This window comes from Marmota marmota, unplaced genomic scaffold (assembly GCF_001458135.2).
Source record: "Marmota marmota marmota unplaced genomic scaffold, marMar, whole genome shotgun sequence".
NCBI lineage: Eukaryota > Metazoa > Chordata > Mammalia > Rodentia > Sciuridae > Marmota > Marmota marmota.
Window position 1 is genome coordinate 22,010,041 of NW_026000068.1, and position 26,068 is coordinate 22,036,108.

At 35.2% G+C, this 26,068-nt stretch overlaps 2 protein-coding genes across 8 annotated transcripts in view; one reads left to right on the plus strand and one right to left on the minus strand.

The window, feature by feature from the left end:
• Tnni3k (TNNI3 interacting kinase) overlaps nucleotides 1-26,068 on the plus strand; it is a 282,551-nt gene that overhangs the window by 190,181 nt on the left and 66,302 nt on the right. For 6 of the 7 annotated variants that reach the window (XM_015490511.2, XM_048814077.1, XM_048814074.1 and 3 more), the window contains one exon: nucleotides 12,423-12,532. In XM_015490511.2, the coding sequence (XP_015345997.1) occupies nucleotides 12,423-12,532 (110 nt within the window). The remainder of the gene's footprint in view (nucleotides 1-12,422; nucleotides 12,533-26,068) is intronic. The other variant, XM_048814072.1, reaches the window with a different exon arrangement.
• Nucleotides 12,558-26,068, minus strand: part of Lrrc53 (leucine rich repeat containing 53) — a 20,360-nt gene continuing 6,849 nt past the window's right edge. Inside the window, exons 4-5 of the mRNA XM_048814190.1 lie at nucleotides 23,073-23,588; nucleotides 12,558-20,020 (exon numbers count right to left, since the gene is read on the minus strand). Coding sequence (XP_048670147.1) covers nucleotides 17,664-20,020; nucleotides 23,073-23,588 — 2,873 coding nt within the window. The 3' untranslated portion in view covers nucleotides 12,558-17,663. The remainder of the gene's footprint in view (nucleotides 20,021-23,072; nucleotides 23,589-26,068) is intronic.

A 26,068-nucleotide genomic window follows, 5' to 3' on the forward strand; every position in this document is an offset into this window, starting at 1 on the left:
AGGAAGGAAGGAAGGAAGGAAGGAAGGAAGGAAGGAAGGAAAAAATCAAGCTTATTGGAGTATAACTTATACACAGAAAAATTTATCTTTTTAGATGAACAGTTCAATGTGTTTTAAGAAATATGTACAATTACAATCAAGATAGAGAAATTTCCATTATTCTAAAATGATCCAGGTGCCTGGTTGAAGGCTATCCACTTCTCCCACCTCAGCCCCTGGCAACTGCTGATCTGATTTCTGTCCCTACCAATTAGCCTCTTCCAGAATGTATTATAAATTTAATTATATTAATTCACTTATCAGCAATTTATTCTTTTTCATTTAAATGTCATATCTCATGTTGCATGTGCCTGGATCTATTTATACATTCACAAGCTGATTGTTTGAGTTATTCTCACTTTAAGGCTACTATAATTAAAATTACTAAAATCATTCAGTCTTTGCATGGTGGTTTTCATTTCTCATGGATAAATACATGAGATGGATTGCTAGATTTTAAGATAAGAGTTTTTCCAAGTTGTGTATACCATTATGGATTCCACCAGTAGTCTGAGAATTTTTATTTAACTAATAACATTGACAATTCTTTCATATGTTTGTTTGGTATCCATATCACTTATATACAGTGTTCATTCAAATTTTCTAATTATTTAGTTATAAATGAGTTATTAGATTCTAGGTAGAAGTTCTTCAACTGCTATGTAGGTTGCAGGAATTTTCTATAGTCAGTGGCTTGCTTTTTCAAGTACTTAGCAATGAATTTCAGAGAGCAAAAGTTTTACATTTCAGTAAAGTTTATTACAACGTATTTTTAAATTATTTCTTTGTGTATATCCTTTCCAAAACATTCTAGCCTCACCCACGAATACAAAGACCTCCTACTATATGTTATATAAAAATTTTGTAGGTTTAATTTCTATATTTTTAAGATCTATTTTGCATTCTTTTTAATAATATGGCATGAACTTGTTATTCTTTTGTTTTTGTGTGTGTGTGTTTTTTTTAATGTGGATGCCCAATTGTTTTAGCATTATTTGTTGGGGGGAAATGTGCCCTTTTTTCCAATTAATTATTTTTGTACTTTTGTAAAAACATCAGTTGACTGTTATACTGATATCTGTCTGTTGTTTCATTGACCCATGTATTACACTTATGTAAATACCATACTATCTTGATAGCTTATACTGTGTCTTGAAATTAGGTAACAAAAAACCCCCAAATCTGCTCTTTTTTGATAAACCTGTTCTCATTATTTTGATTTATTCCATTTCCATGTAAATTTTAGAATCAGCTCATCTTTTTCTACCACACACACACAAAAAAAAAATATTGGAATTGTTACTAGTTGCTCTGAATGTATAAATCAATACGGGAAAAATTGACATTTTAAGTACATTGGGACTTCTGCTGACAAATATAGTAGACCTCTCCATTCATTTAATTCTTTAATTTCTCCCAATGCATTTTATACTTTTTATTACACAGGACTTTTGCCATTCTTAGATTTGGCTCTATAAATTATATGTTTCTTGATGCTATTATAAATGACATTTTTAAAAATTTTACGTCCAATGTTTCTTTTAGTATATGAAAATATATGTTTTAAAGCAATAACCTAGTACTCTATAAACTTACTAAATTCACTTATATCCATTCCTTTAAGTTTTGTTTGGTACATTCTTTGGGATTTTTACATAGGTGATTATGTCATCTATAAATAAAGAAAATTTTGTTTCTCTCCAATCTGTGTGTTTTTAAAATTGTATCTTCTTACAAGCAAGGATCTTTAGTACAGTGTTGAATAGAATTTTTAAAATATCCACCTTGAACCTATTGGTTTTTCACAGTTTGTTCCACCACTACCCTGATCACTTGAACCACTAAAATAGCCTTTGACTACTCCACCTTTACTTATTCTTGTCCCTCTTTCCTTTTCAATCTCTACATTTCCACTGGAATGATATTTTAAAACATAAATTTGCTCATGTCACCATTGCTTAAGATTATCTTGTGGCTTCTCATATTAGGATTGAAAGGCAAAATTCTTAATATCTCCTGAAAGAATCTACCTGATCCTCTTTTTCTGGCCTTACTCATGCAGTTTTATCCAGTGAAAATATGCCAGTCACTCCACCCTTGTTTTATTTTCTTCACTCTAGTCTTTTATATTCCAGTCTTCTTTCTGTGCTCTAGCTACAATAGCCTTCTTTTGCTGCTTTCAATATATTGCATTTTAATCTTACCTCTAGGCATTTCATAAGCTGTTTTCTCAATAAATATAATTAATGATGAGCATTGCCAATATTACTGTGAAGCTCAATGAAATAATGTTTTGTAAACTGAAAACTCTCATGACTGCAAGGTGAAAGATCCAAGGGGAAAATGTACTATAAGGTCAAGTTTTCCTATGATTATGAACTTATATGGCATTCTTATTCTCTAGGCAGCCCAGGTTTAAAAAGTCACCCTTGACTCTTCTGATCTCTTATTGTGTTCTTTTATATTCTTCCTATCCTTTCTCCTTCTTTCTTTTTTCTCTTTTTTTGTTATTTTCTTTTCAGTCCGATTTTCTGTTATGCTTTGCTAATTCTAAAATTATTCACCCACTTATTGCCATTTCTACTGCTCCATCCTTTATTCACATGTAGAATACTGCCCAGTATCTTAAACATTATCCTCATCTTCGGTTTTCCTTATAATTTTTTTCTACCAATCACTAGTTCTAGTTATCTAAAAATTCTAATTTAATCATATGACTACCTTGACTTAAAAATCCCTAATGTTTTCAGTTGCTCTTAAGATAAAAACAAAATTTCTTAAAATAATCTACACAAATGGTCAAAAATATATGAAAATGTTCAGTATCATTAGCTGTCAAGAAAATGCTATTCAAAATCACCCTAGGCTATCACTTGAATCCAGTTAGAATGAATATTATCAAAAATACAAAAATAACAATGGCTAATGAGGAAGTGGAGAAAAAAGAATTCTAATATACTGTCAATGGGAATGCAAATTAGTACAATCTTTATGCAAAACAATATGGACATTCCTCAGAACAGTAATAGTAGATCTACCATATGATCTAGCTAACCCACTTTTTGGGTCAGTATACATTAGAAATGAAATCAATATACCAAAGAAAGCACTCCCATGTTAATGTGTTAATTATGGCACTATTCACAGTATCTAAGATGTGATACCCATCAATGATAAATAGATAAGGGAAATGTAGTATATACACACAATGGAATATTATTCAATTGAAAAGAATGAAATCCTGTCATTTGCAGCAAAGTGGGTAGAACTAGAGGACATAAGCCAGAAATAAGCCAGACACAGGAAGACAAGGATCACATGTTCTCTCTTAAACACAGAAGCTAAAACAAAAAATGTCAACTTGAATGTGGAATAGCAATTGCTAGAGGCTAGAAAGGGGTATAGGAGAAAGGGAAGTTAGATAATGGGTACCACAAAAGATTTATATTGAAGGAATAAGTTCTGGTGTTCTAAAGCACCATATGCCTACAATTCACAATACCCTATTATTCATTTTATAAAGATTTAGAAGAAAGGAGCTCAAAGGCTTCAAACACAAAGAAATAAGGAAAAGGAAATGCTAGTTACCCTGATTCAATCAGTGCACACTGCATACATGGTTTGAAATATCACACTTAGCACACACATATGTACAACTAAAATATGTTAATCAAAAGGTAAAATAAAATACAATAATCTAGCAGGCCCCTCACAACTCTGTCTCTGCTCTCTTCCTAGGACTGCCTCTCACCACATGTGACTTGTCATCTGTGTTCCAACCACAGGGAGTGATTTCATTTCCCAGTGCACTTCTTCTGCCCTCCATGCCTATGTGTGTGTTAGTCTGTCAGAAACACTCTTCCCCACTTTTCATCTAACTCCAGTTTACTTTTGAGCTTAGCTTTAACAATAAACCCTTCCCCTCAAAACTTCCTTAATTCCAAAATGAAGTTAAGTGCAGTTTTCTTCACATCCCAAGTCACTGTTTATCGCTATTTTCGTATTTACTCACACATTTGTAATTTTCTCTACTTTGTTATGCTTTGCTAATTCTAAAATTATTATTTCAAGGACATAAAGTTTCCTTCTATCATGGACCTCCCCTCTCCAAAAGCATTTACTCTTTCTAAGGGGAGAATATTATTTAATAAAAAAGTTAGAAGTCTTGCCTCAGAATAACTTGGTTCCAATGTCCCAGATATTAAAATTTATAGTACTTTATTGGAAAGAGAATTTGTTTATGATAGATGCTGAATTTTTAAGAGTTGGACAGTGACCATGCATCAAGAAATGAGATTGCTAATATCATTGTGGTGGTTAGGCAATCTAGCATATGTTCAGCAATAAATTATGTGAAGCATCAGATTCAATATAAGCTACATATTAGCTATTTACAATGAGCAACAAATCCATGACTACAGTGTGGGACAACATTATCAATTACAGTAGTAGCAGCCTAACACAAAGCTCATCCTTCTGGATTAAGCAGCATGTTACCTCCTGGGAGAAATATAAAAGTAGAACACTAATATTAGCATAGACTCCTACGCAAGGGATAGGTGTACATTCTGAAGTTAGGGTCTCTTTTCAATAGCGCATGTTCAAATTAACCTTTTAAGCTCAGATTTTAAAAGAATTGAAAAAATTTCCCATCCACCACTTCAAGGATCACCAGATCAAATGCCCACAGGGCCAAGGGAAGCAGGCTCAAAGCACAATAGTGCAAAGGAGCAATCACTTGCCCTGACAGCTGCTGCCTAGCTGCAGCCAAGTAGTGCTGAGTGGGAGCACAAGTAAGCCTGCTTACTGCTACCATAATTTATTTGTTTATAAATCTAATGATTTTTAAATGTGGGCAATTATTTTACCTTTTTAAAAGAAAGCATTTTTCAGGCCAACACTCTAGGGTCTAAAGCGAATTGACCTAATGTAGAAGAGCATGAGTCTTGTGGCCTCGTGCAAGTTACTTAAACTAATCTAACTACACCTGAGTTTATTTTTAAAATGGTCACAATAAGACAATGTACCTCAAAATGTTCGGACAGAAGCTGACAACAGTAGTACTCAATAAAGATTAATTATTACTTTTGACTTTTCTTTGAGCCAAGAACTGGGCAATAGTATGGAAAACAAAGAGGAATAGAGCATTGCCCAGGCCCTCAAACTACTCATAATGCACAGAGGAATAACTAGAGAGATGCACAGAGGGATAAGAGTGCTCTGTAAAGGGTCATCCTGCCCAGACTGAAGGTGGGAAAAGAATAATAGGAAAAGATTCCTAGAGCAGATGATACTTTAACTGCATCTCTAACAGATGATTGTTAATTAAATAGGTAAACAGTGGGAGGTGGGGAAGTGTTCCTGCAGAAAGCAGTATCAGCAAGGTCCGGAGGCATGAGAGATCCATAAATAATTCAATAGGGACAAATCAGAGAATACAAGGACATCATTTGCAAGACATATGCTGTAAAACTGGAGTCAGATGGTGAAGGTCCTTGTGTAAGTCAGGGTTTTCCAGAGAAAAAGAACCAGTAGAATAGAGAGAGATACAAGAGGAAATGTATTATGGGAATTGGCTCACATGATTATGAAGTCTGAGAAGCCTTTATAACATGCCTTTGGCAGATGAGAGAACCAAGAAAGCTAGTATTATGATGGAGTTTGAGTCCAAAGACCTGAGACCCAGGAGGACTCAGTGTGTTAGTTCCAGAGTCTCAAGACCCCAAATCCTGAAGTTCTGATGTCTCAGCTCCAGAAGAGATAGCTAGTTCATCTGAGCTTTCTCCACTTTTTCATTCGAATGGGGCCCTCAATAAAATTGGATGATGCCTGCCCAAAACGATGAGAGTGGATCGTCCTTACCCAGTGTACTGATTGGAATGATAATCCCTTCCAAAACACCCTAAGAGACACACCCAGAAATAATATCTTACCATCTATCTAGTTATCCCTGAGTCAGTCAAGTTAGCACATAAACTAACCATCATAGGCTTGTGTGTATCAACAACGGAACAGTGGAAGCCACCACAGGACTTTAAGGGATATAACACAACTCTATTATTATTTTAGAATATTCTCTCTTTTTATAAAGGAAAGGCCAAATTGGAGTTCAAACCCAAAGGCAAGCAGACAAGTTCTTCTAGAAGAAATGCCTAAGATGTTAACTGCAGTAGTGCCTTTGGAAGAGAAAGGAGACGTTTATTTGGGAAGATTTGAATAGCACTTCAAAATATATTGAGGTGGAAACACAAGGGTAAGCAAGGAGTCAACAGTGACTTCCAGGTTTCTGACTTAGCCAACAGGATGATGACGGATGCTGGAAAAGGAGCAGATCTGTAAAAGAAATGAAAAGATTGGGAAGAAAAGGAGCCAAAGGGTAAAGCCAACATAGAGAGAAGAACCAAGCAAGATGAAAAGGGAGCTGGTTCAATCTGGCAAGCAAGAGCTGTCCTGGAAGCATTTCAGAGAAAGATATCAACACCTGATTCTCAGATTTTATTTCTCTCCTATACTTGTCTCCTCTAATATATCATAAGAAACTAAAGAAGAAAGCTAAGATAAATGAACCCATCAATGTGTATTTTATCCAATCCCATTTCCTTATAACCACGAACCCAATTTTTTGTATCCCTTTCTGATCATAGTTTGAGGCCAAAGAAGAGAGCCTTCAGTTTTCCTTTTGTTTTTCTGTGTGAGGCCAGCTGGTTCACAAGGAGACCCGACTTTGTGTCCTGGGATTCCTTAATGCCAAGCTCTAACTAAGTCTGGGATATGGCAGCAAATTAAAAGCATCTGCCAATTTATTATAGCCAGGTTTTGGTGAGACTTCATATTGAGACTTTAATTCAGAGTTGCAAACTGGAGACCAGGAGCCAAAAATGGCTTGCAGACTTTTTTTTTAATCTTGCATATAGTTTTTAGAAATATGAGTTTAGAGACACCAGTATTCCACAGTTCTCTTGTTTGCAGCCATTTGGGTTTTCTACCTTTCCTTAAATATTAGTTGCTTATTTTCTTTTCCATATATAATAAGAATCCTAAAGCATCCTGAATATATTAGTCTCAGCATGGATAAGCACACTGATGATATAGAAAAAATGGTAGAAAAATAGGAATGAGCTAAATCCCATGTTTGTTGTGCTAATTCTTTTCAGTTTATCATTGAAAAGAGGAAAGGCAACTAATCACAGCACAGATCGCTGGAAAGATCGAATCGGTCCAATAGATGGTGATATTTCTATGAATATAGCTGATATTAACATTCTGATACTTCATTACACTGACAAATATTGCAATGAGAACAGACAATGGTGCAAATTAATCTATTCTTCTGACAGTATATAATGAGAATGGGATGTGGTTTAAAAAATTAAGCCATTCTTAGTACAAATCTCAAGATTGTAATCTCATGGTCTCTCTCAGATACTATACACTCTGGTGATACATCATTGAAAAGTGTCAGTTTAACAAAGAATGTGTCTTAGCTCTTGCAGGGATGGTAGAACACATTTGCTTTGTCTCACCACCGCCTGGCTCACTAAAAACAATAGAATAGAATCAAATGTGGTTTTCAGAATACATACACACAGTCAAAATTGAAAAAAAAAATTCTGCCATTTTATCTTGGTCAATACTAACAAAAAATATTTTGCTTTATTGCTCTCCTTTTTCTCTTTTTAATACAAATGCCTACATTTAATTTTATAAAGTAGAAAACAGTAAGAGTTAACTTTAGGAATTCAGAAGCTAATACCAATTTGTTCATAAGCAGGGAATACATAGTTTGCCGTAGAATTGTAAAGTCATCCCCACCACAGTGGTCATGTTGCATTGTGAGCTGGGCCTGATGGTAGACTAGGTAGGTTGTAATCTTTAAATTTATGGTAATTCAATGTCAAGTTTTACTTGATATTCATACCCAAAGAATCCAAAAGCACTACAGATTTTTGGTGATCTAAATAGAACAGAGAACACACAATGATGTTTTTTGACATCAAATTCTCTAGGTGTGAACTGAAAGCTATCAATTCAACTCTTAGATTTGTACGTAATGATAATAACAGCAACAACACAGCTAGCACTTGTTGAGAGCCAACAATGTGCTGGGTGTTGTATGGATATTTTATCAGTTAGTCCTCATAATTTAGGTCCTGTTAGGATAAAACACGTGCTTGAGGTCATAATAAAGGTCCTCTTAGGATAGATAAGACACATGCTCAATGTCACATGCTAGTTAAGAGGTGTCATCAAGGCTTAAATGCATGACTGTTTGTCCCCAGTGCACTGCGCAGCACCATTACACTTTATATTTCCTGCTTCATCTTACATGCAGTGAAATTATTACACACAGAGGCAAATTGGCTTAATTAGGATCTCCCAGAGAGTTTAGAGCAAAGCCAGAGAGAAATTAGGTCTCCAGATTTCCCTATTAAGGGCATTTCTTTAATGTGTTATAGTGCTTCCATTTATTGAAGCTCCTCACCAAATTTTCTGAACAAAAGAAAATGTTATTGACTGAATTGGCCACCAGATCTCAATAATTTACCTGATTATGTTGTAATGTAATATTAAACATAATATTCATCCTATAATGTTTCTTGAAAACTAAGCATTGTGCTGTTCTGAAAATGCAATGAGTAATTAATTATTCCTAGTCATTTATGTATATTCTCATTCATATATTCACTAAATATTTACCAAGTCCTATTAGAATCTGTATTATTTTCCAGTGAAGGGACATTTTGAACTATCACTTTTACTTATTCATTTAATGCATACCTATTGAATACCTATTAATTGCCAATTATTGTGCGAGGCAGAGATACAATCATGAAAAGATGTAGTGCTGGCATCAAGGAGCTTGTGATCTGCACACAGAGGAAAGAAGTAAATAGGCAATACAGTAGAGTATACGGGGTGCTATAATAGTATAGAATGCTAGAAACATAATAAAAGGTTACCCAGAGAAAGCAGATTTAAGCTAAGGTCTAGAAAATAATAGACGTTATAAAGGACAAGAGGCTAGGGAAGAATATTCTGGGCAAAAGGAATCACATTTTAGAATTTACAATTGAACAATAAAAAGCAGGAGAAAATCTACTCATTTATTAATTATCTGTGCATTTGCCAAATTTTACCAAAAAGAATAGCACCATATTTTTTTCTTTACTTATTATACTTACATAGAATACTTAGTACATTCTGATGTATGAATAAATGAATGAAAGTTGTCACATTTTGTTTTGGTTGCTTGTTCTGTAGCTCACTGGTCTATCTCTTTTGAAAGACAACACCAACGAATTTCATTCATTGTTTTTCTTGATAAAGTGTTGATAAATAATGAAGAACTTGAATCCACAAATTGATTCCATGGTTACATAGATCCTTGAGGTTGAATCATAAACTTGTATTTAACTCAGGTCTCATTATTCAGGATAATGGGAGTGGGAGAACTCTATCCTGTAGAATTGTGCTGTTCAATATGGAAGCCACTAGCCATGACTATTTAAATTTAAATTTATTTGAATTTAAATTAAACAAATTAAAACTTCAGTTTCTCAGTGACGCTATCCACATTTTAAGAGTTCAGCACTCTTATGCCAACATATTGAACAGTGCAGAAGAATATTTTCATTGGTTACAGAGAGTTTCATGAGAGGTGTTTTGCTCTAGAAGCTAGTTTTAAGGTTTAATAAACTATATTTATTTCAGAATAGTGTTGAAAAATAATAATTGCTCAATATATAGTAGTTATTTTTAAACTTAGTTTCATTCTCTTTTAATGGCAAAGTTTTCCTTCTGAAAGTAGAAACCAACATTTACATATTTTTGTAATGATCAAGGCAAAAATTTGATGAATGAGCTGACAGTCTCATTCCTGAATCTGTAGTACCAGAAAATTTCCCAGCTGTTCATATAGCCTGGACACATAGACAAGACTGACAAAACCATCTGAAGGTGACAAGTTCCAATTCCATGACCCCTCATGTTGCACTGCCCACTTTCTGGTGAGGTGATAATGAGTAGTATCACTGCCAAGAGTGCATAAATCAAACAGGAGAAGGAGATGCCAGAGCTTTGCAGAATCTACTTTGAATAATGAAGAATTAAATATCATTCATCTTAAACTGATTTTCCAGACACAGCGCCAAGAAGAAAGCAAGTAACTTCATACACTTGATATCTAAATCTAAAAGTCTCAGAAGGGAGATGATTGGGATCTGCATCTGAGTTTAGCTCATTTTATGCATGGTCCCTTTCTGCACATTAGGAGACCTCTAATTAACTTAAATATGTTCACTAAACTGGTTTATGTGTTCATAGTGGTACCAGCTTAGAATTATTCGAATAGTCATAAGGTAACAGAGTGGAATACAGAAGATTAGTGATCATTAAGCAATAGTTTGCTTGTTTGCTTACTGTTTTACTAATTCTAAAAGGAATTAAAAATCATCAAGAGTAATCAATGAAAAGAATCAAGCATGGCTAAATTTTGTGATATAAAGGATACATTTGGTAAGTAGTAATGTATGTGATAAGTAACAACACAATCTAAACAAGAGTGATGGATATATTTGCCTCTCAAACTAGTAAAATATTTCCCTGGTGCAGATATAATGATAACTCTCATACGCACTTGCTATTCAGAGTATAAATTAATACAACTGTTTGGGTAATATGTTATCAGTATGTACCAAAATCTTTAAAGTAGTTATGCCCTTCAATATATTATTCTCATCCCTTAATATGTCATAATGTATAATTTATGAAATAGAGAAACAAAATGAAAAAAGATATTCTTTGAAGTATTTGGAACGACCTAAAATTGGGAAGTGATTAAGCAAATCACACTAAATGCAGAGTCATTAAAAATATGTTAACTTAGAGTTTTAATAACATGAGAAATGCTTAATTGCTTAACCTAATGCTTTAATTTAGGAAAAAGGAATTACATAATTGTCTATCAGCATAAGCTTCCTGATACCAAGAATATATAAGAAATTTTCAAAATATTTTGATAACCGTTGCCTCTGAATGATAACATTTTTTTCTTCCTTATTCTCTTAATTTCCTTAAGCCTTCTCTTAATTTTCTCAATTTCTGCAAAGAACAAGTGTTAATTTCATTAGGTGGTAATTCAGAATAATCCATAAAGCAAAATATATTTTAAGTTACACAGTTACACTGCATGAAGTTTCACTAGCTCTACTGGAAGTAGATGGATAAACAGAATTAAATGGGAGTGGATTTTGGTGGGGGAAAATTAGTGGGTATGGGTTATATCTCAAAAGTCATTAAGCTACTGATATATGCTTAAAATATGAACTAGAAAACAGGAAGCAGCAATATACTGGAACTTTATTCTCCCACTGGTGAAGAACAGTGTTTCTGAGAAATAAACAATATCATGTGCTCAAAAAGCATGAACTTTGGAACAAAAGGCTATACCAACTATTAGCAATACTTAAAATGTTTATTAATTTAAAACTGTCACATACATATACAATAATATCTACCTACTTTGGATGCTTAAGAAGATTCAAGAAGTGTGTGTGTGTGTGTGTGTATCTACCATGATGCCTGACAGAAATTTTTTTTTAATAAAAGTAGCTATGAGCTTGGTTTCTAAGGTAGCATAGAATTCACTGCTTGCAGAACAGAAAACTACTGAGCAATCAGGAATCTACAGTGAAGTCCCTAGAATCGTAACGTAGTGATGCACAACTAGACATGAACACTATTTGGAAATCCATATAAGCAGGCAATATTAGAGAATTTAATCAATGAGTTGTATTTGCTAAGACAATGGATTTGAAGTGCCTAACAGAGTTTAACAAGTAATAACTAGTTTATAAATATTAAAAATTAAAATTTCAGAATCTTTGTATTAGTGATAAAATTTGAGTTTAACTAAACATCTGTTTTTCCAAAGTAATATAGCTGCCTTTAATAGTACAAAGTTCAGCATTATCCCATGGCTTGGTAGGCAGAATATAATCTCTTTAGTCTTGGAGTTATAACATCATACAATCTTGTCCAATCCAACTTTCAGTCTTTGCTTCCTATAACATTATGCACATACTTTGTACTTAAAGCACTCTAAATGACTTGCTCCTTCAATGGTCATTTGCTCCTTTAAAAAATTTCACTTCTCCTATTTATTGCCAACAGCCAAATGAATGAACAATTACAAAGACAGACTATAAAATAATCCACTATTTTGTTAAAAGCACAGAGGAAATAAACACAGCCTAGAGGTCTCTTTGAAGCTCAACTGATGTTATACAAACTGATTTTTGATGACTTTTTGTGTGTGTATCTGTTCCTGTTTCTTGATATAAATATGTGAATTTCAAAACTGACATGACCCATTTGTTTTGCAGCAGCTGCAGCAGCAGACATGGCTTACCACCATATTAGGCCTCCCATTGGCTATTCCATTCCCAAACCCATATCATCTTTGCTGATGCGAGGGTGGAATGCATGTCCTGAAGTGAGTAATTTTTATGTCCTCTTAGAAAATGTGTTATGGTCAAAATCTGTCACAAATAGTGTAACTCCAAAGTCTACTTCCAGGGTGTATTTTAAGACTGTCAAGGCAGAAAGACTAATTTGTCTTCTGCTCTTTAGTCTCTAATTGCCTCAAGAAGTCTGAATAGCTCATATTTCTTTGCTGCTGCTCTCTGATTTTGAAATGTTTCTTACAACTGATTAGTAAAAGAGAGACCAGGGTATGAGAGATGACTCACAGTCTTATCTCAGCTGCAATTTTATTAACTATACTTGAGCCACACTTAGTCTTTTTCTGACAAAAGAAATTGGTACAAGATGGATTTGGGTTGGCTTTTGATGCAAAGTAGGCTTTCAGGCAGAGACCCAAGGGAAAGTAGTCTTCAGGAGCACTAGCTCAAGCAGTAGTAATCAGAAGACCTGAGTCCTAGTCCTCTGTTACTTCTCTAAGTGATTGATGATGTGGTTAATAACACAGACTTAGAGCTCAAATGAAGAGAACAATGCTACGGAAAGAGTAAGTAAAAAGTAAAGGAGGATATTTAAACAGCCAAAAGAATATTTTAAAGGTGGTCTTAAATCTAAGAGAGTAGAGGGGGAATGACAGTCTATAACTAGGAAAAAAAATAGCAGACCATTAGTCTCCATAAAGTGATTCTTCTCACTTGTGTGCCATATCAGGTGATGTCTACTATTCTCAGAGATTGACTGAGGTGGTCCTACAGCTTCTCTCCTGGTGTTACAGTTCAGTCGTGTGTTCAAGAATTCCTTGGCCAGTTATTTTCTTATAAATAAGGATTTATTGAAATCCTTGTGTCTTGACATCAGTATATCCATTGAGTCTTTTCCTTTGAATGGAGGGTATTAGTCTGTGTTCTTCACCCTGGAAATTCTCATACAAAAAAAGCTTAATGGCTTTCGTTTGCCAGTCCAAATAATCCTAGTTATTGTTGTTGTTTTCTTATACAATCTTGTTTCTGATCAATCCTAGACACTTTATCACTCTTTGACAAGGGAGCCGATAAAGCGAGGCTATTATTATTTCAGAAAGTACCTCAACAAAGTAAAATGTCCACACATTTAGATAGAGAAAACAAGTTTCTTATTCTTTTTCTAAAGGCAAACGCCTCCTTTTTCGAAAGGTAAAATCCAAGTCATTATCCAATCCCACTTGAGAGCACAGAAACTCTTATGAAGAAAATAAAAGTTCTTGTGGAATATGGATTGAGTATTTCAGATAAACTTCTGACCAGTCCTTCTGACATGCTATAGGCTAAGAATCTTCTCACTACTCTATGCTCCATAGAACATAGAAGCAGGGATGATGATGACGATGATGATGATGATGATGATGATGATGATGATGATGATTACCTGTTTTGTTCATTGGTATCACCCTAGGACTTATCACCTATTAGATGCTTTTTTTTTTTTTTTGCTGAGTAAGTGAACAAATACCACACTTGCTTGTCAATACCTCTAGTTCCATATCTAGATTTTGAGATCTAGGAAATTTTATCTTGAAAATTATGTGAGTTAAATTAATTTGGCAAAACTTGTCTTTGTTTTCAATATGAACCTCAGGCATATAGTCTCAGGATAAATGTGTCAAGCACCCAATACAGATGTCCCTTCTCTCTGTATAAAGAGAGTTGTACCAAAGTTGCACATAAAATACCCATCAAGGGAATCTTTTTTATTTTATTAACTAATCCCACGATCATAGATAAAGGACATGTGGAAGTTTTCATTTGGAGATAAAAGCAAATCATTGGCTTATTCTAAAAGCATGTTTAGGGTAGAGTGTATGCCTCAAGCAAAACATTGGGAAATGAGAAAGAGAAATAGTAATAGGGCTAAAGGAGGACATTATTAAAGAGAAATATATATATATAGGAGGCCCAAATAAATTGCTTAGTGGGAACATTGTGGGGCTAAGCAGTGAGTCTGAGCTATAGTGATGAGGTTCAGGGAGGAAGAGAAAGAGAAAACACATTAGGAAAGCAAATCTCCAACTTTCTGGCAATGTCTGAACTTCTCAATTCAGTCCTGGCTTGGCCTTGCTATCCACCTCCCACTGTAAAGTTGAGCTGTTTCTGTCATCATTATGTCACCCAGCAAGGTCTTTACCATGTCAGTAGACTGAGTGGTGAGAAAAAAGGGAACAATGAGATAATTTTTATTTTCCTTCAACAATTAATTTGAGTTCTTACTATATACTGTCCAATGAAAGGGGCTGAGGATTTAAGATGCATGGACTTTAAGGCCAGTAGTTATACGGAGATTAATTAAAGGCACATATTAATGATTCTACAGTTAAAGCCAAGACTAAAGGAAAAAAGACTTTATGGTAATTCATACTAAAAGAATACTAGCAAGTTGGAGATAGCATAGGTTAGGGAAAATTTCCCATAAGAAGTGATGCTTGAGGAGAGATCATAAACCATATATAGGAGCTTGCTGAATGAAGGGTTAGTGAGATAATAACCCAACTCAAGCAAGGAGGACATGTACAAATTCATTGGGAGAAAAAGGACAAGGGACCTACTAGTTGTTGGAACATTGTAACCACTGAGAGGTTAAATTTCTGTGACAGATATCCTTTGAAACAAGTTCTTCTTTGGATCTAAGACACTAACATCATGCTATCCTGTTCCTTACTTTCTTTACTAATTGTTCTTTCATATCTATACTTTCCTCATTCCTTGAATTTGAAACCCAGTATTTTCTCATATATGTATCTTCTTAGTCAAGAATCAAATATGGTACACAGAGGACAGTGAGAATACCAGTCCTTTGGAAGTTGTTAGAAAGCAATGTGAGGTCCTTTGGAGGTTGTTAGAAATCAATGTGAGGTAGAAAAGAATCCTGATAGAATCATATTTGGAAAGCCTTGGAAACCTGAATGGGAATTTGGACATGAAGTTATAAGTAATCTATCTTTGTCTCTAAAGCAGTGAAAATATATAATAAAAGTAATTTTTTCAAAATTTATTTGAATTGGATATGAAGGGTTTATTGACTTAGAATTTATATGTAGTTTCTATAAAGAAACAAACATTGAATAATCTTCTGGTGTTCATTGGAATAGCTAAACCTTTTTTTCTCAGCATGTGAGCAGGAAAATACATACTCCAGATTATCCAGGATTGTTGTTAAAAAGAAGATTCTGGAGCTCTATCCTAATTCTACTGACTGGTATGGAGCCTGAGACTTCATTTTAACAAGCACCCTAGTCATATGTGCCCCCCAGAGTTGGGAATGACTAGGTCAAAACTGAAGGAAAAGATACTGAAGTCAGGTCAGCCAATCGTGTACTGTGTTACAGGGATCCTGCTGATTGGAACACAGGGACCACAATGACAACCGTGGATTTGGGACCAAGGGTAACCCTGACAACCATCTCAAAGGCAGCATCATAAAAAGGTGAAAGAGTGGATTTCAGAAATGGAAAAGAGGAAAATGTCTAGAACTATCATTGGTGCATTCTGAAAGGCAGCTAGTAACCAAGAGTAGGTGTTGGCCCTTACATATCAGGGATACTGTTGGCAGTGAGGAGAGAGAACGAAGCTAAGCACTCTATGATAAAAGGATAATGCTTTAAAAAATAGAAAGAGAAAAGTAAAGACAGCAACAGAGAAAAAAAGTAACCTGATCTACAAAGCTGGGGAGCTGAGGATTCAAATAAGCTTGTCATGCAGGTAGTTGGCACAGATGCTCTTCTCACCTTAAAGGTGCTTAAGAGAATGAAATGGAAGCAGGGAAAGCAGACAGATGGCACAGAGTTAAGCTCAGGCAAAGAAGCCGAATAATATGACAGGGGCAGGATTTGAAGTTAAAAGCAAGAGAGTTCTGAATCTTGGTGAGAAAAGAGGAAGAAGGCTAAAAATTCAAATTGAAAAAGTTAAGTCTTTTGCTGACAATTTTGAATAGGAAGGGATAAAGAACATAGGTGGGGCATGTAAGCAATATGCATATTGTTCTAGTAATCCTTTAAGTTTTATAATACCACATGTAGATATAAAGATACGGAGAGACCTGTACAGAAACAAAGAGAGAAGTTTGCTTCCTTTTAAACCTTTTTCTCCCCTGGGAAATGTGAAATATTATAACATTCTATGCCATGAAAGTATGCTTTAAACATTTTACTGGGGCATAAATAAAATTGTGTGTGCTTATATTTTTTGAATAAATGTGTCTTTAATTAAAAGATGTTTATTCTGCTATTGCTTTAAATGTAATATTTATAAGCACATTTAATTCCTGTGCATAAGGAGGAGTACTCACACAGAACAATAGAGGCATGCTAAACTCAGGAGATCAAACCTTGAAAGCTACATGCCAATGGATTATTTAGTTTTTAAAATCTTAAATTAATAACAATTGGCAATAAAGCTCATTAAAATTCCTTTTGTTCAAGATCCATTGTGTCGAACTTGAAGCCCAGTTTGTTCTTCTGAAGCTGAGATCTCCACCTAGTGGATTTATAGGAATTTGCAGAATTTACAGAAACATCCTGCTATCCCTGGAAATCCTTAATTTTTTTTCTCAGAGAAATAATAGCTTTTAAAGACTTCTACTTAAGATCTAGGATAATTATCAACAGAACAGTTACAAAACCACAAAATATGCTGTTATACATATCAGCTATACTACAACTAACAAAAAAACTGAAATTTTATTTTCATATCATAATTAGGAAAACAAATTGGGCTCAAATATGAATATATAGTCATCTCTGTAGAAGGTAATACTGTAGTGCCACTAATTAAGATTTTTATAATAATTTCCATAAAATAAACACTAAAAGTACCTCTAGTAAAATGCTTTTTAAATATCTACCCTTTAATTTGAGGCTTTTTATTTCTTTCAGTGTTTGATTGCTTTTCCAGGACTGGGTAAAACTTTTCTTTCCCATTTTCCCATTTGTTAAAAAAGCCTTCTCAGTAAATTGTATCAAACATATTCTGTGGCTCCATCTTTGACTTTTTAAATTATTTCCAACTGTGAACTTCTATTGATAACTAAGAATTGCTGAGGTTTTGTTCTCCAAAATAATGCATTTTAAATGCATACAAAGGCTAGAGGGTGTTTGTGTGTCCTTTTGAAGAGAGCTAAGCTAGAAAGTGATTATTATTTGAGTTATTTTGTTCACTTTGCTCTGCTTCTAAAGGTGATATATTAGCATATTCAGCAGATGGTGGATGCGGTACAGGTTTTGGAACAGAGTTTTCAGCTTCATTTATTCTGCTAGGAATTAGAGGCACCTCATTTTCTGGCTCAAAACGAATGTCTTTTAACTCTGGTGAGAGAGGAAGCACTGCATGTCTCTCCGCTGCCATTTCACCTTCTCTGTGTGCACTGCTATCTTTATCTGGCTGCATATTTTGAATTTCTCTCAAATCGTGCATATGACTGTTAATTTGAAGATCTGCTTCACTGTGAGGTATTCTATTTTTGGTTTCCTGGGAATTTGTGATCCTCGGATCTTTAACTGTAATGGTCTCCTCAACAGAGTTTGAATCACAGAAAACGTGTTTTTCACTTTTCCCATTTTCCCAAGTTTGCTGCCCTCCGATTGTGATGCCCTTTGAGGTCATTTGTGTGGTCCAAATGAATATACTAGAATTGGTCTTGCTTTCATCAAGTATACTTTCCCCTTCTTTTTCTACTATTTTTATCTCCAGAGCTTCAGTGCTGTCATCTCTGGGCAATACATGTGCGCTGTCACTTCTTTTTTCGCTACTATTGGTTAGATGCCAAATGGCTTGACTACTAAGAGTAGAAGTACTGATATCCTTGGGAAGCTCTCTTCTATTTTGGTGTGGAATAGAATTTGTCATCATAAATGGTAGGTTGTTCTTGGACTGTGTCCAGGGAATAAGAGAGGAATCATAAGTTTCTGTGTTAAGAAGATTTTTCCCTACTTCATTTCCTTCCTTATCCATAATACAACTTTCCACAATTGGATGTGATATTTTGGGTTTTGTCATTAATGTTTTTTCTTCATTTTCAAGTTGTTCATGACTTAAGTTTTGTTTCTTACATTGTAAAATTTGATTTTGCTCTGAAGTACATTCCTTGTTGTAAGTGTCAGTCTTGTAAACACTTAGAAATTGTGCTTGGTTTGTCATGGACCCAGGGGACTGGTTTAGCTCACTGGACTTTGATTCGTTCTGCTCCATGAGCTCTCTGGACTCTGTTGCCCCTTGATCAATAACTTCCCTGGAATGCTGAAATGGAAAAATGTTATTTCCCACATTTTCTGAAGTAGCTGGTGAATAACTAGAAACTTCTGGTTGAAGCTGAGATGTACCTTCCATTTGCTCCATTGAGAACTGAGAAAGTGAGAGCCCGTGCTGGACATTCTGGGGTGTAGGCTGAGGCACAGTTGATGAGTTTCCATTAGGAACCTGACCAGTTGGGTAACAGTTGCCCTTTACAGAGCTCTGGTTGCCTATAGACAAATTGTTAGCACTGATGAGAGGGGCATTTTTAGTCCTTCTTTTGTAAGTTGAGGTCTGCTTCGGGGCATGTTCAAGAGAAAGCATTTTTGGAGTCAGTTTAATGTAGTTGTCACTCTCTGACTGTTGAAGGAAATCTGCAGAAGACACAAGATTTATCTTAGTTTTTTTATCAGAAGTTTTGGGGAATGTCTTAGGAGGTATCACTGCTTGTTTACACTTTCTGAGGAGTTCTGGTGAAGATTTTTCTGGATGGACTCTGACTTTTCTAAAAGGACGTAAATTTAATTTTTTCCTTAAATTTTGTCCTTTAATTTTCCCTTTGTGACCAGATTGTTTGATTCTCTTCTTTTTGATAATCTGTGACTCAGTAAACCATCGTCCTCCTTTGCTTGTTTTGAGATCCAAGGTGGTCAGCTGATTACTTTGATTTTCCTGCTGTTTCCAGTGTGTTGATGTTTTGGGTGATTTCACCCACCTTTTTTTTCCTACTAAGTCAGGATTACAATAGCTAACCCTCTTTGGGGAATATGTTTTCTTGTATTTTCTTGTTAACCTTGATAAATCTGTGTTATTCTCACTCATAAGGAATTTTTCTATTGCACTGTTAATTTGGATTTGCTCTTTCTCAGACTTTGAATGTTCTGTGCAACTTGACTTCTTTTCTTTCATATAATCTTGAAATTGATTATATGGTACATATTTACAGATAAGGGAGTTCTTTGTCTGAAAATACCTGGGCTTGCTCCATTTTAACAGTCCACATGGGTCATCATATTTTGGTCTATGTTTGCATAAGATCTTTTGTACATAGTGCTCCTCAGGCACACAGGGCTTGGGTGATGAGCTTGTAATAAAATGTCTCTGCCTGTGAGGTTGTAAGCCATTGTCTTCTTTTTCTATTGGAGGTTGCCATGATCCATTTGTTAAATGCTTTTCAAGAGTTTCTCTTGCCAAGGCTGAAGCGGATGTTGCATATCTTCTTCTAAATGTGTCACCACTGATATCTGCTGAACAATAAATGCAGGATTTTAGCACTGGGCAGAGTTTTAAATCCCTAACCAAACAGATGCTTAGGAACCTTATGGAAAGTGCAAAAATGACTCCTCTGATTATAACAGTTCTTGAATATTCCCTAATTTTTAGCCAAATCCACAAAGGATATTTGGCGGTTTGGTATGTTTACAATGGCATTCTTTATGGCCACATTTCAGTCAGTGTGAGGCTGATTTAGAAGTTGTAGAAATAGAAATAGAAATATTATCCATAGTTGTACATCTTTAGTTGTTGGTTAGGTTTGCTTTAAATATGAATAATATCTGAATCCTTTTCAAATGGCATAGTAATTTTTTCTGCATTCATTTCTTTTTTGAAACTCAAACATTAGAAAGAACATGGTTATGTTCAGAGATCAAAAAGAAAATAGCCTAGACAACAAAAAGGGAAATGCTTGTTGGCTCAATAACTTAATTCAATATTCATTAAATATTTGTTAAATAAATAAGAATTTTGAATTATGACCTGGTTCACGTTACCTCAGTCTCTGCCTGGGACTTTTAATGGTATAGGTAAATATAAATTAGTGACACATATTAAATAATATTAATTACATATTAATATAGTTAATTGAGCATATACTAAAAGCTAGGCAATGTGCTATTCTATATGCATTTGGTATGTATCTCATTTGATATTTTACAAGAGTTATGAGTCCTTGAAAATCTCCTATTACCTTATAATATTTATAGACAAAGAAGCATGTTTGGAGAGGATGATGTTTTCCCCCAGTCATTCATGAGCTAAGTGATATGGCGAGGGCTTGAACCCACGTCTGTCTGACACTGAATTCTTTCCTCTTACCCATAATGAGTATTGAATTTCAAGTCATATCTTATTGGTGTGCTTTCTCCTATTTTGTGAAATGGTCTATGTAAAGAAAGAAGAAAGTATTTGTATTCAATGACAAAAAGAAAGAAGTGAATTGTTATAATTTGGATATAAAGTATCCTCTAAAAGCTCTTGTGTTAATGCAGACATATTTAGAGGTGCAATGATTAGATTATGAAAGCCATAACCTAATCAGTAGATTGATCAGTTAATGTTTTAGTAATTTGAAAGAACATCTATACTGGGTGGAAACTGTAGGCAGGTGGGGCATGGCTCAAGTAGGTGGGTCACTGGGAACATACCTTGAAAAAGCTCATCTTCCCTGGGGCCTCTTCCCTTCTTTCTGCCTCCTGCCACAGTGAGCTGAGCAACTTACCTCTACTGAGCCCTTTGGCCATGATGCTTTGCCTCACCTTGGAGCAATGGAGTTGGCCAACCAGAAGCTGAGACCTTTGAAACTCTGAGGTCAAAATAAACTTTTCCTTCTCTAAGTTGTTCTTCTCAGGTATTTTGGTCACAGAGATGAAAGCTAACTAGTATATTGACTAAGCCCAAATGAGTATCCAATTATAATCTAAGATCTGCCATCAACTTTGTGGGTGGCCTTAGAAAAACTACTTACTCTCTGGGTTTTAGAAGGTTGGAGCAGGTGGAATTGTTATGCACATATATGAATTATACTGAGAAATACATCTGTGCTCTTTATCAGATTCTCAGAGAGTTCTGGAAATCAAAGATAAATAATAAGAACACTTAGACTTGATCATCTCTAGATTTCCCCCTCCCCATGAAAGTCTATAATTCTGCTTTCCCAAGTTACTAGTCATAAACATAACATCACTCTCTCCTCACTGTCTTTTATTCTGGAGCAAATATAGCCTTGGCTATCTTCTCCTCAGCTACCAGGCCTTCATAGCTCCAATACAATCCCTGGCATGAAGCAGAATTTCAGTAGTTTTAATAACCTGGCAAGCCAATGTCTTCTGTGTAAAACAAGGCCCAGGATTCTAAATAGTTACGAACCCACATTTTCTTCAGTATAGAAGTTTTCCACGGAGAAGTTGAAGGCATTTTAAAGTTAAAGTGGAACATCTGCCTAAGATATGATTCTGTTAAAAGGCTAAGTGCTTATTTCTTTATAAAATAAACCAGTCTTCTCTGGTTTCTGTGGCAGATGTTTCCTTCCTTGGCCATCTCTCTCTTGAGTCAAATCATCAGCCCCCAGAACTGGCAAGAAATGGAGCATGAGGAATGCAATCAGATGAACTCACATCCTGCCTTGTGCCACATAGGAAATAATATACGGTTTCATCCTTATCCAGTTGTCCCCAAATCCATTCTTAGGGCCAGATCCTGGTGGTACAAATTTGTTGATACAGCACCTCTGTCATTCATATTCTGAGAAAAAACTCTGTTGTAAACTAATTCAAATAAGTGACAGGAATCTCTTTACAGAGCAGCTGTCAAAGTTTTATCTGCAGAGCCCGAAAAATATCGTCTTACTATTCAGGAAGAAAAAGGAAGACATTTAATTCATTGCCACCACCTAAATATTGACATCGCCCATGTACAGTGGGTAGATGTCATGGCCAGATTCACTTGGCTCCCAGCATGGGACAATGAATTAAGTCCTGACTTTCTCTGAACTGGGAAGTTATCATCCTTGACAGCTCAGCAAGCAAAGTATGTTTCTTGACATCATTCCCGAAATGAATCACTAGCATTAGAAGGCCCATTCTTCTAACATGTCATGCTCTGGGAAGGTTGCTTACTGCAGAATTGACATTAGAGCTCAGAGGATATTGGAATGAAAGCTAACAGTCACTGTCCCATAAATCTGAATAGCACCATTGCTATTTAAAATAGTTCTTTTTTTGCTATTTCTTATTTCCCCTCTTTCTATTTTTTCTTTCTTTCTTTTTTTGGGTAAACATTGTTAAGCGTGTGGGTCTCAAAATTCACTTCCAGTAGACAAGAGATGCCCACTTAGCTTCTGAGAGTGGGGTGCACCTCACCCCAAACACACACACAAACACACACGTTCACAGTAGCTTCAGATCTTTAGAAGAGGAATAAACAGTGATTTTTATAGCATTTTCCTGTTGAGGAAATCAAAAGAGTTTCTCTCCAGAGGGAATTAAACAGAGTGGGATTTTCTTAAGACAAACTCACCTATTGTTCTTGTTACATGCTGTGGCAGGGTATGAGATTGGACTTCTCCAGGCTCAGGATTCCTTAGCTTTTCAACTCTTTTTGGACAATATCTTGTAACTAAGCCTGCATCATTAAAAACTGCCCTATTCCCAGGAGGATCTGAATATCCTGTCTGCAGCAATCTGCTATCCAGGCAAAAGAAAGTGCTGTCTGCCCCATGGTCCTTCCCTTTCAAGTTTCTAAATGATCCGTCAGGGGCTGTGGACTCAGAGGCCAATGTTGCTTGATGGCTGTTTTCCTGTAAAAGTGGCATTTCCTTTCTGGACCCCACAATGGACATGACCTTTATCTCGTTTTCCTGAGTTAAGTGGCAGTTACAGTATCCCTTAGCGTGGTAATTTCTTGCCTCATGAGCACACAGGGATTCATCCAAGGTTCTGCAACAAAGGTTTTCTGATGTGTGTTCATTTGCTTTGCCTTGTTGGAGTTTCCAGTTAAATACAACTAAACCTAGGCAAGTGAGACCAACAGCTCCTGTGACAAATAGAGAGACCATTAAAAGATAACATCATAGGAAGAGACACATAAATCACCAAATGTGAAACCCACAAATATAAAGGTTAATGGCTTAAAGGGCATCAGAGTGAGTGGGAAGTCCATCACCATTTGGAGAAATATCAGGCCAAACAGAGGCTATTTTAATTGACATTGTTCTGCTTTCCAGTTTGGATTTTTCTTTATATATATATATATATATATATATATATATATANTATATTAAAAATTATAACAACACCATCTGGAATCTTTTTGGTAAAAAAAAAAAACAAGAGCTTTTAAACAGACTAGAATTCATTCAAAATAGAAGAATTCTTGCATTAAAATTATTTTTCTGCCTGTGGGAAACCAATTTAATTCCCAACTTCCTATTTGATAGTTTCATAGTTAATAAAAATAAGCTGAAATTATCATATGCCCTCTAAAACATCTCATGTACCCTGACCTCATCCTCCTAAAAGATAAATTGATGTAATATACTATTGCCATATTTTAATCATCCTGAACATTCACCACCACCCCAACTCTTTGGCTTCCTATCAGCAAAAAGACCAAACTTCCCTGACACTTAAGAGTCAATGCAATCTGGTCATTGCCTCCCTTTCTAATCTTATTTTTCGTTATTCCTCACATTCAAACACTATATTGCAAATTCTTTAGTTCATTAAAATTAAAACAGACTTCTTAGCCTCTGTATATTCTCTTAGTGATGCTTATAACACCTTCTCCTATCTCTGCTTATTTGGACTTTATTTATCCTTTAAACCAGTACTTCCAGATTTCTTGGTGCTTTTACTGGTTTTTCTACCTTGCAAAGATCACTCACTTTTATAAACTGCCATAGAAAAATGAATAAGATCTGATCTCCGATAGATGGGTACTGTCATTTGTGGGCTTTGCAGGCATAGCTTGTCCTCTGAGGAATATTGTAAGTGGCCATGTTTCTCAAACCCAGGTGTAGACTGTTACAGTTTGGGGGGAGATTCCCCCAAAAGCTCATGTGTGAGATAATGCAAGAATGTTTATAGGTGAAATGATTGGGTTATAAGAACCTTAACCAAATCAGTGCATCAACCCTCTTAAATGGGTTAACATGTGGTAACTCACAGGAGGTAGGGTGTACCTGGAGTAGGTAGGTCACTTGGTTTGTGCCTTTGAGGTTTATATTTTGTCCCTGGTAAGTAGAGCTTTCTCTGGTTTCTGGTTGCCATGACCTGAGCTGTTTTCTTCCTTCTCACCCTTTTGCCATGATGTTCTACCTCACCTTGGGCTCAGAGCAAAACTATGAGCACCAAGCAAACGTTTCCTCCTCTAAAACTGTTTTTGTCAGGTCTTCTGATCATAGCGATGCAAAAGCTAACTGAAACACAGACTAACCTCTTTTTCTTCTTTACTTTGCCCCATCTTGAGAAAGGACGCTCTCAACCGCCTAAAAGTTCAAGCCAAAGTTTACCCGTCTACCACAGTGATTTCCTTTGTTTCTTAAAATTGATGACAGAATAATGTTTCCATTCCTTTATTTGTCTGTTCAATGTCTGTTCTCCCATGCTGGAAGTAAGCACTGTCAGGAAACAGACATTTCAGTCTTGATGAACGTTCTATCCTCAGTGCTCACAACTCTGTCAGAAAGGTATTCTAGAAGTTTGATAGAATATTCTTAAATAAATGGAAGTAATTCTGTTTATAAGTTCTGATAATGAAAGCACTGGCTGATCAAATCATAAATCCCCAAAATGGTGATCAGCAAAACATCATGTCTGTAGGACTAAGAAAATCTGTGTTTGAAGCCCAGTCTACCTATAGCTGCTGTGTGATTTTGACAAGTAAGTTTCCTCCTCAGGAAATAAGGACAGTGAATAAGATGATCACAATATTCTAGGCTCACTGATTGGCAGTACTATGCTTGGTTCTCTCAATTGGTGACAATATTAATGTGATATTTTGAACTTGAAAGGAAAGGGAATGTGTTAGGCATGATTGTTTCATTTCCTTTTTTTTTTTCCTGTTAAAGATGAAGATTAAGGAGAGACAATGACAGTTTCTAGTGAAATCCTCCAATAATTGTATAGTTTACCAGATCTAGAGATATTATAAACCCATTTTAACTTATTTTATAACGTGCTCTCAAAAATGACTATAATATCTTAAAATAATTTAATCTTAAAGTTCTCATATTTTCTTAAAGTGGTAACAAAAATTAGATCATAACCATTTTATTGCTGCATCCTAGAGTATGCATTATTCCAAACAAAGATTTGATTTGGGTTTTAATGTTAAAAATAAGTGAACATATTCCTTATTTTTTACATGGAAAACTCAGAATTCAAAGTGCTGTTATGACACTTTTCTTGGGTATTTTCTAGTATCTGAGAGCCTTAGTTTTCCTCCTCTCTTAAATAGGGATAATACTACCCAGGATTAAATAAATTATATATATATATATATATATATATATA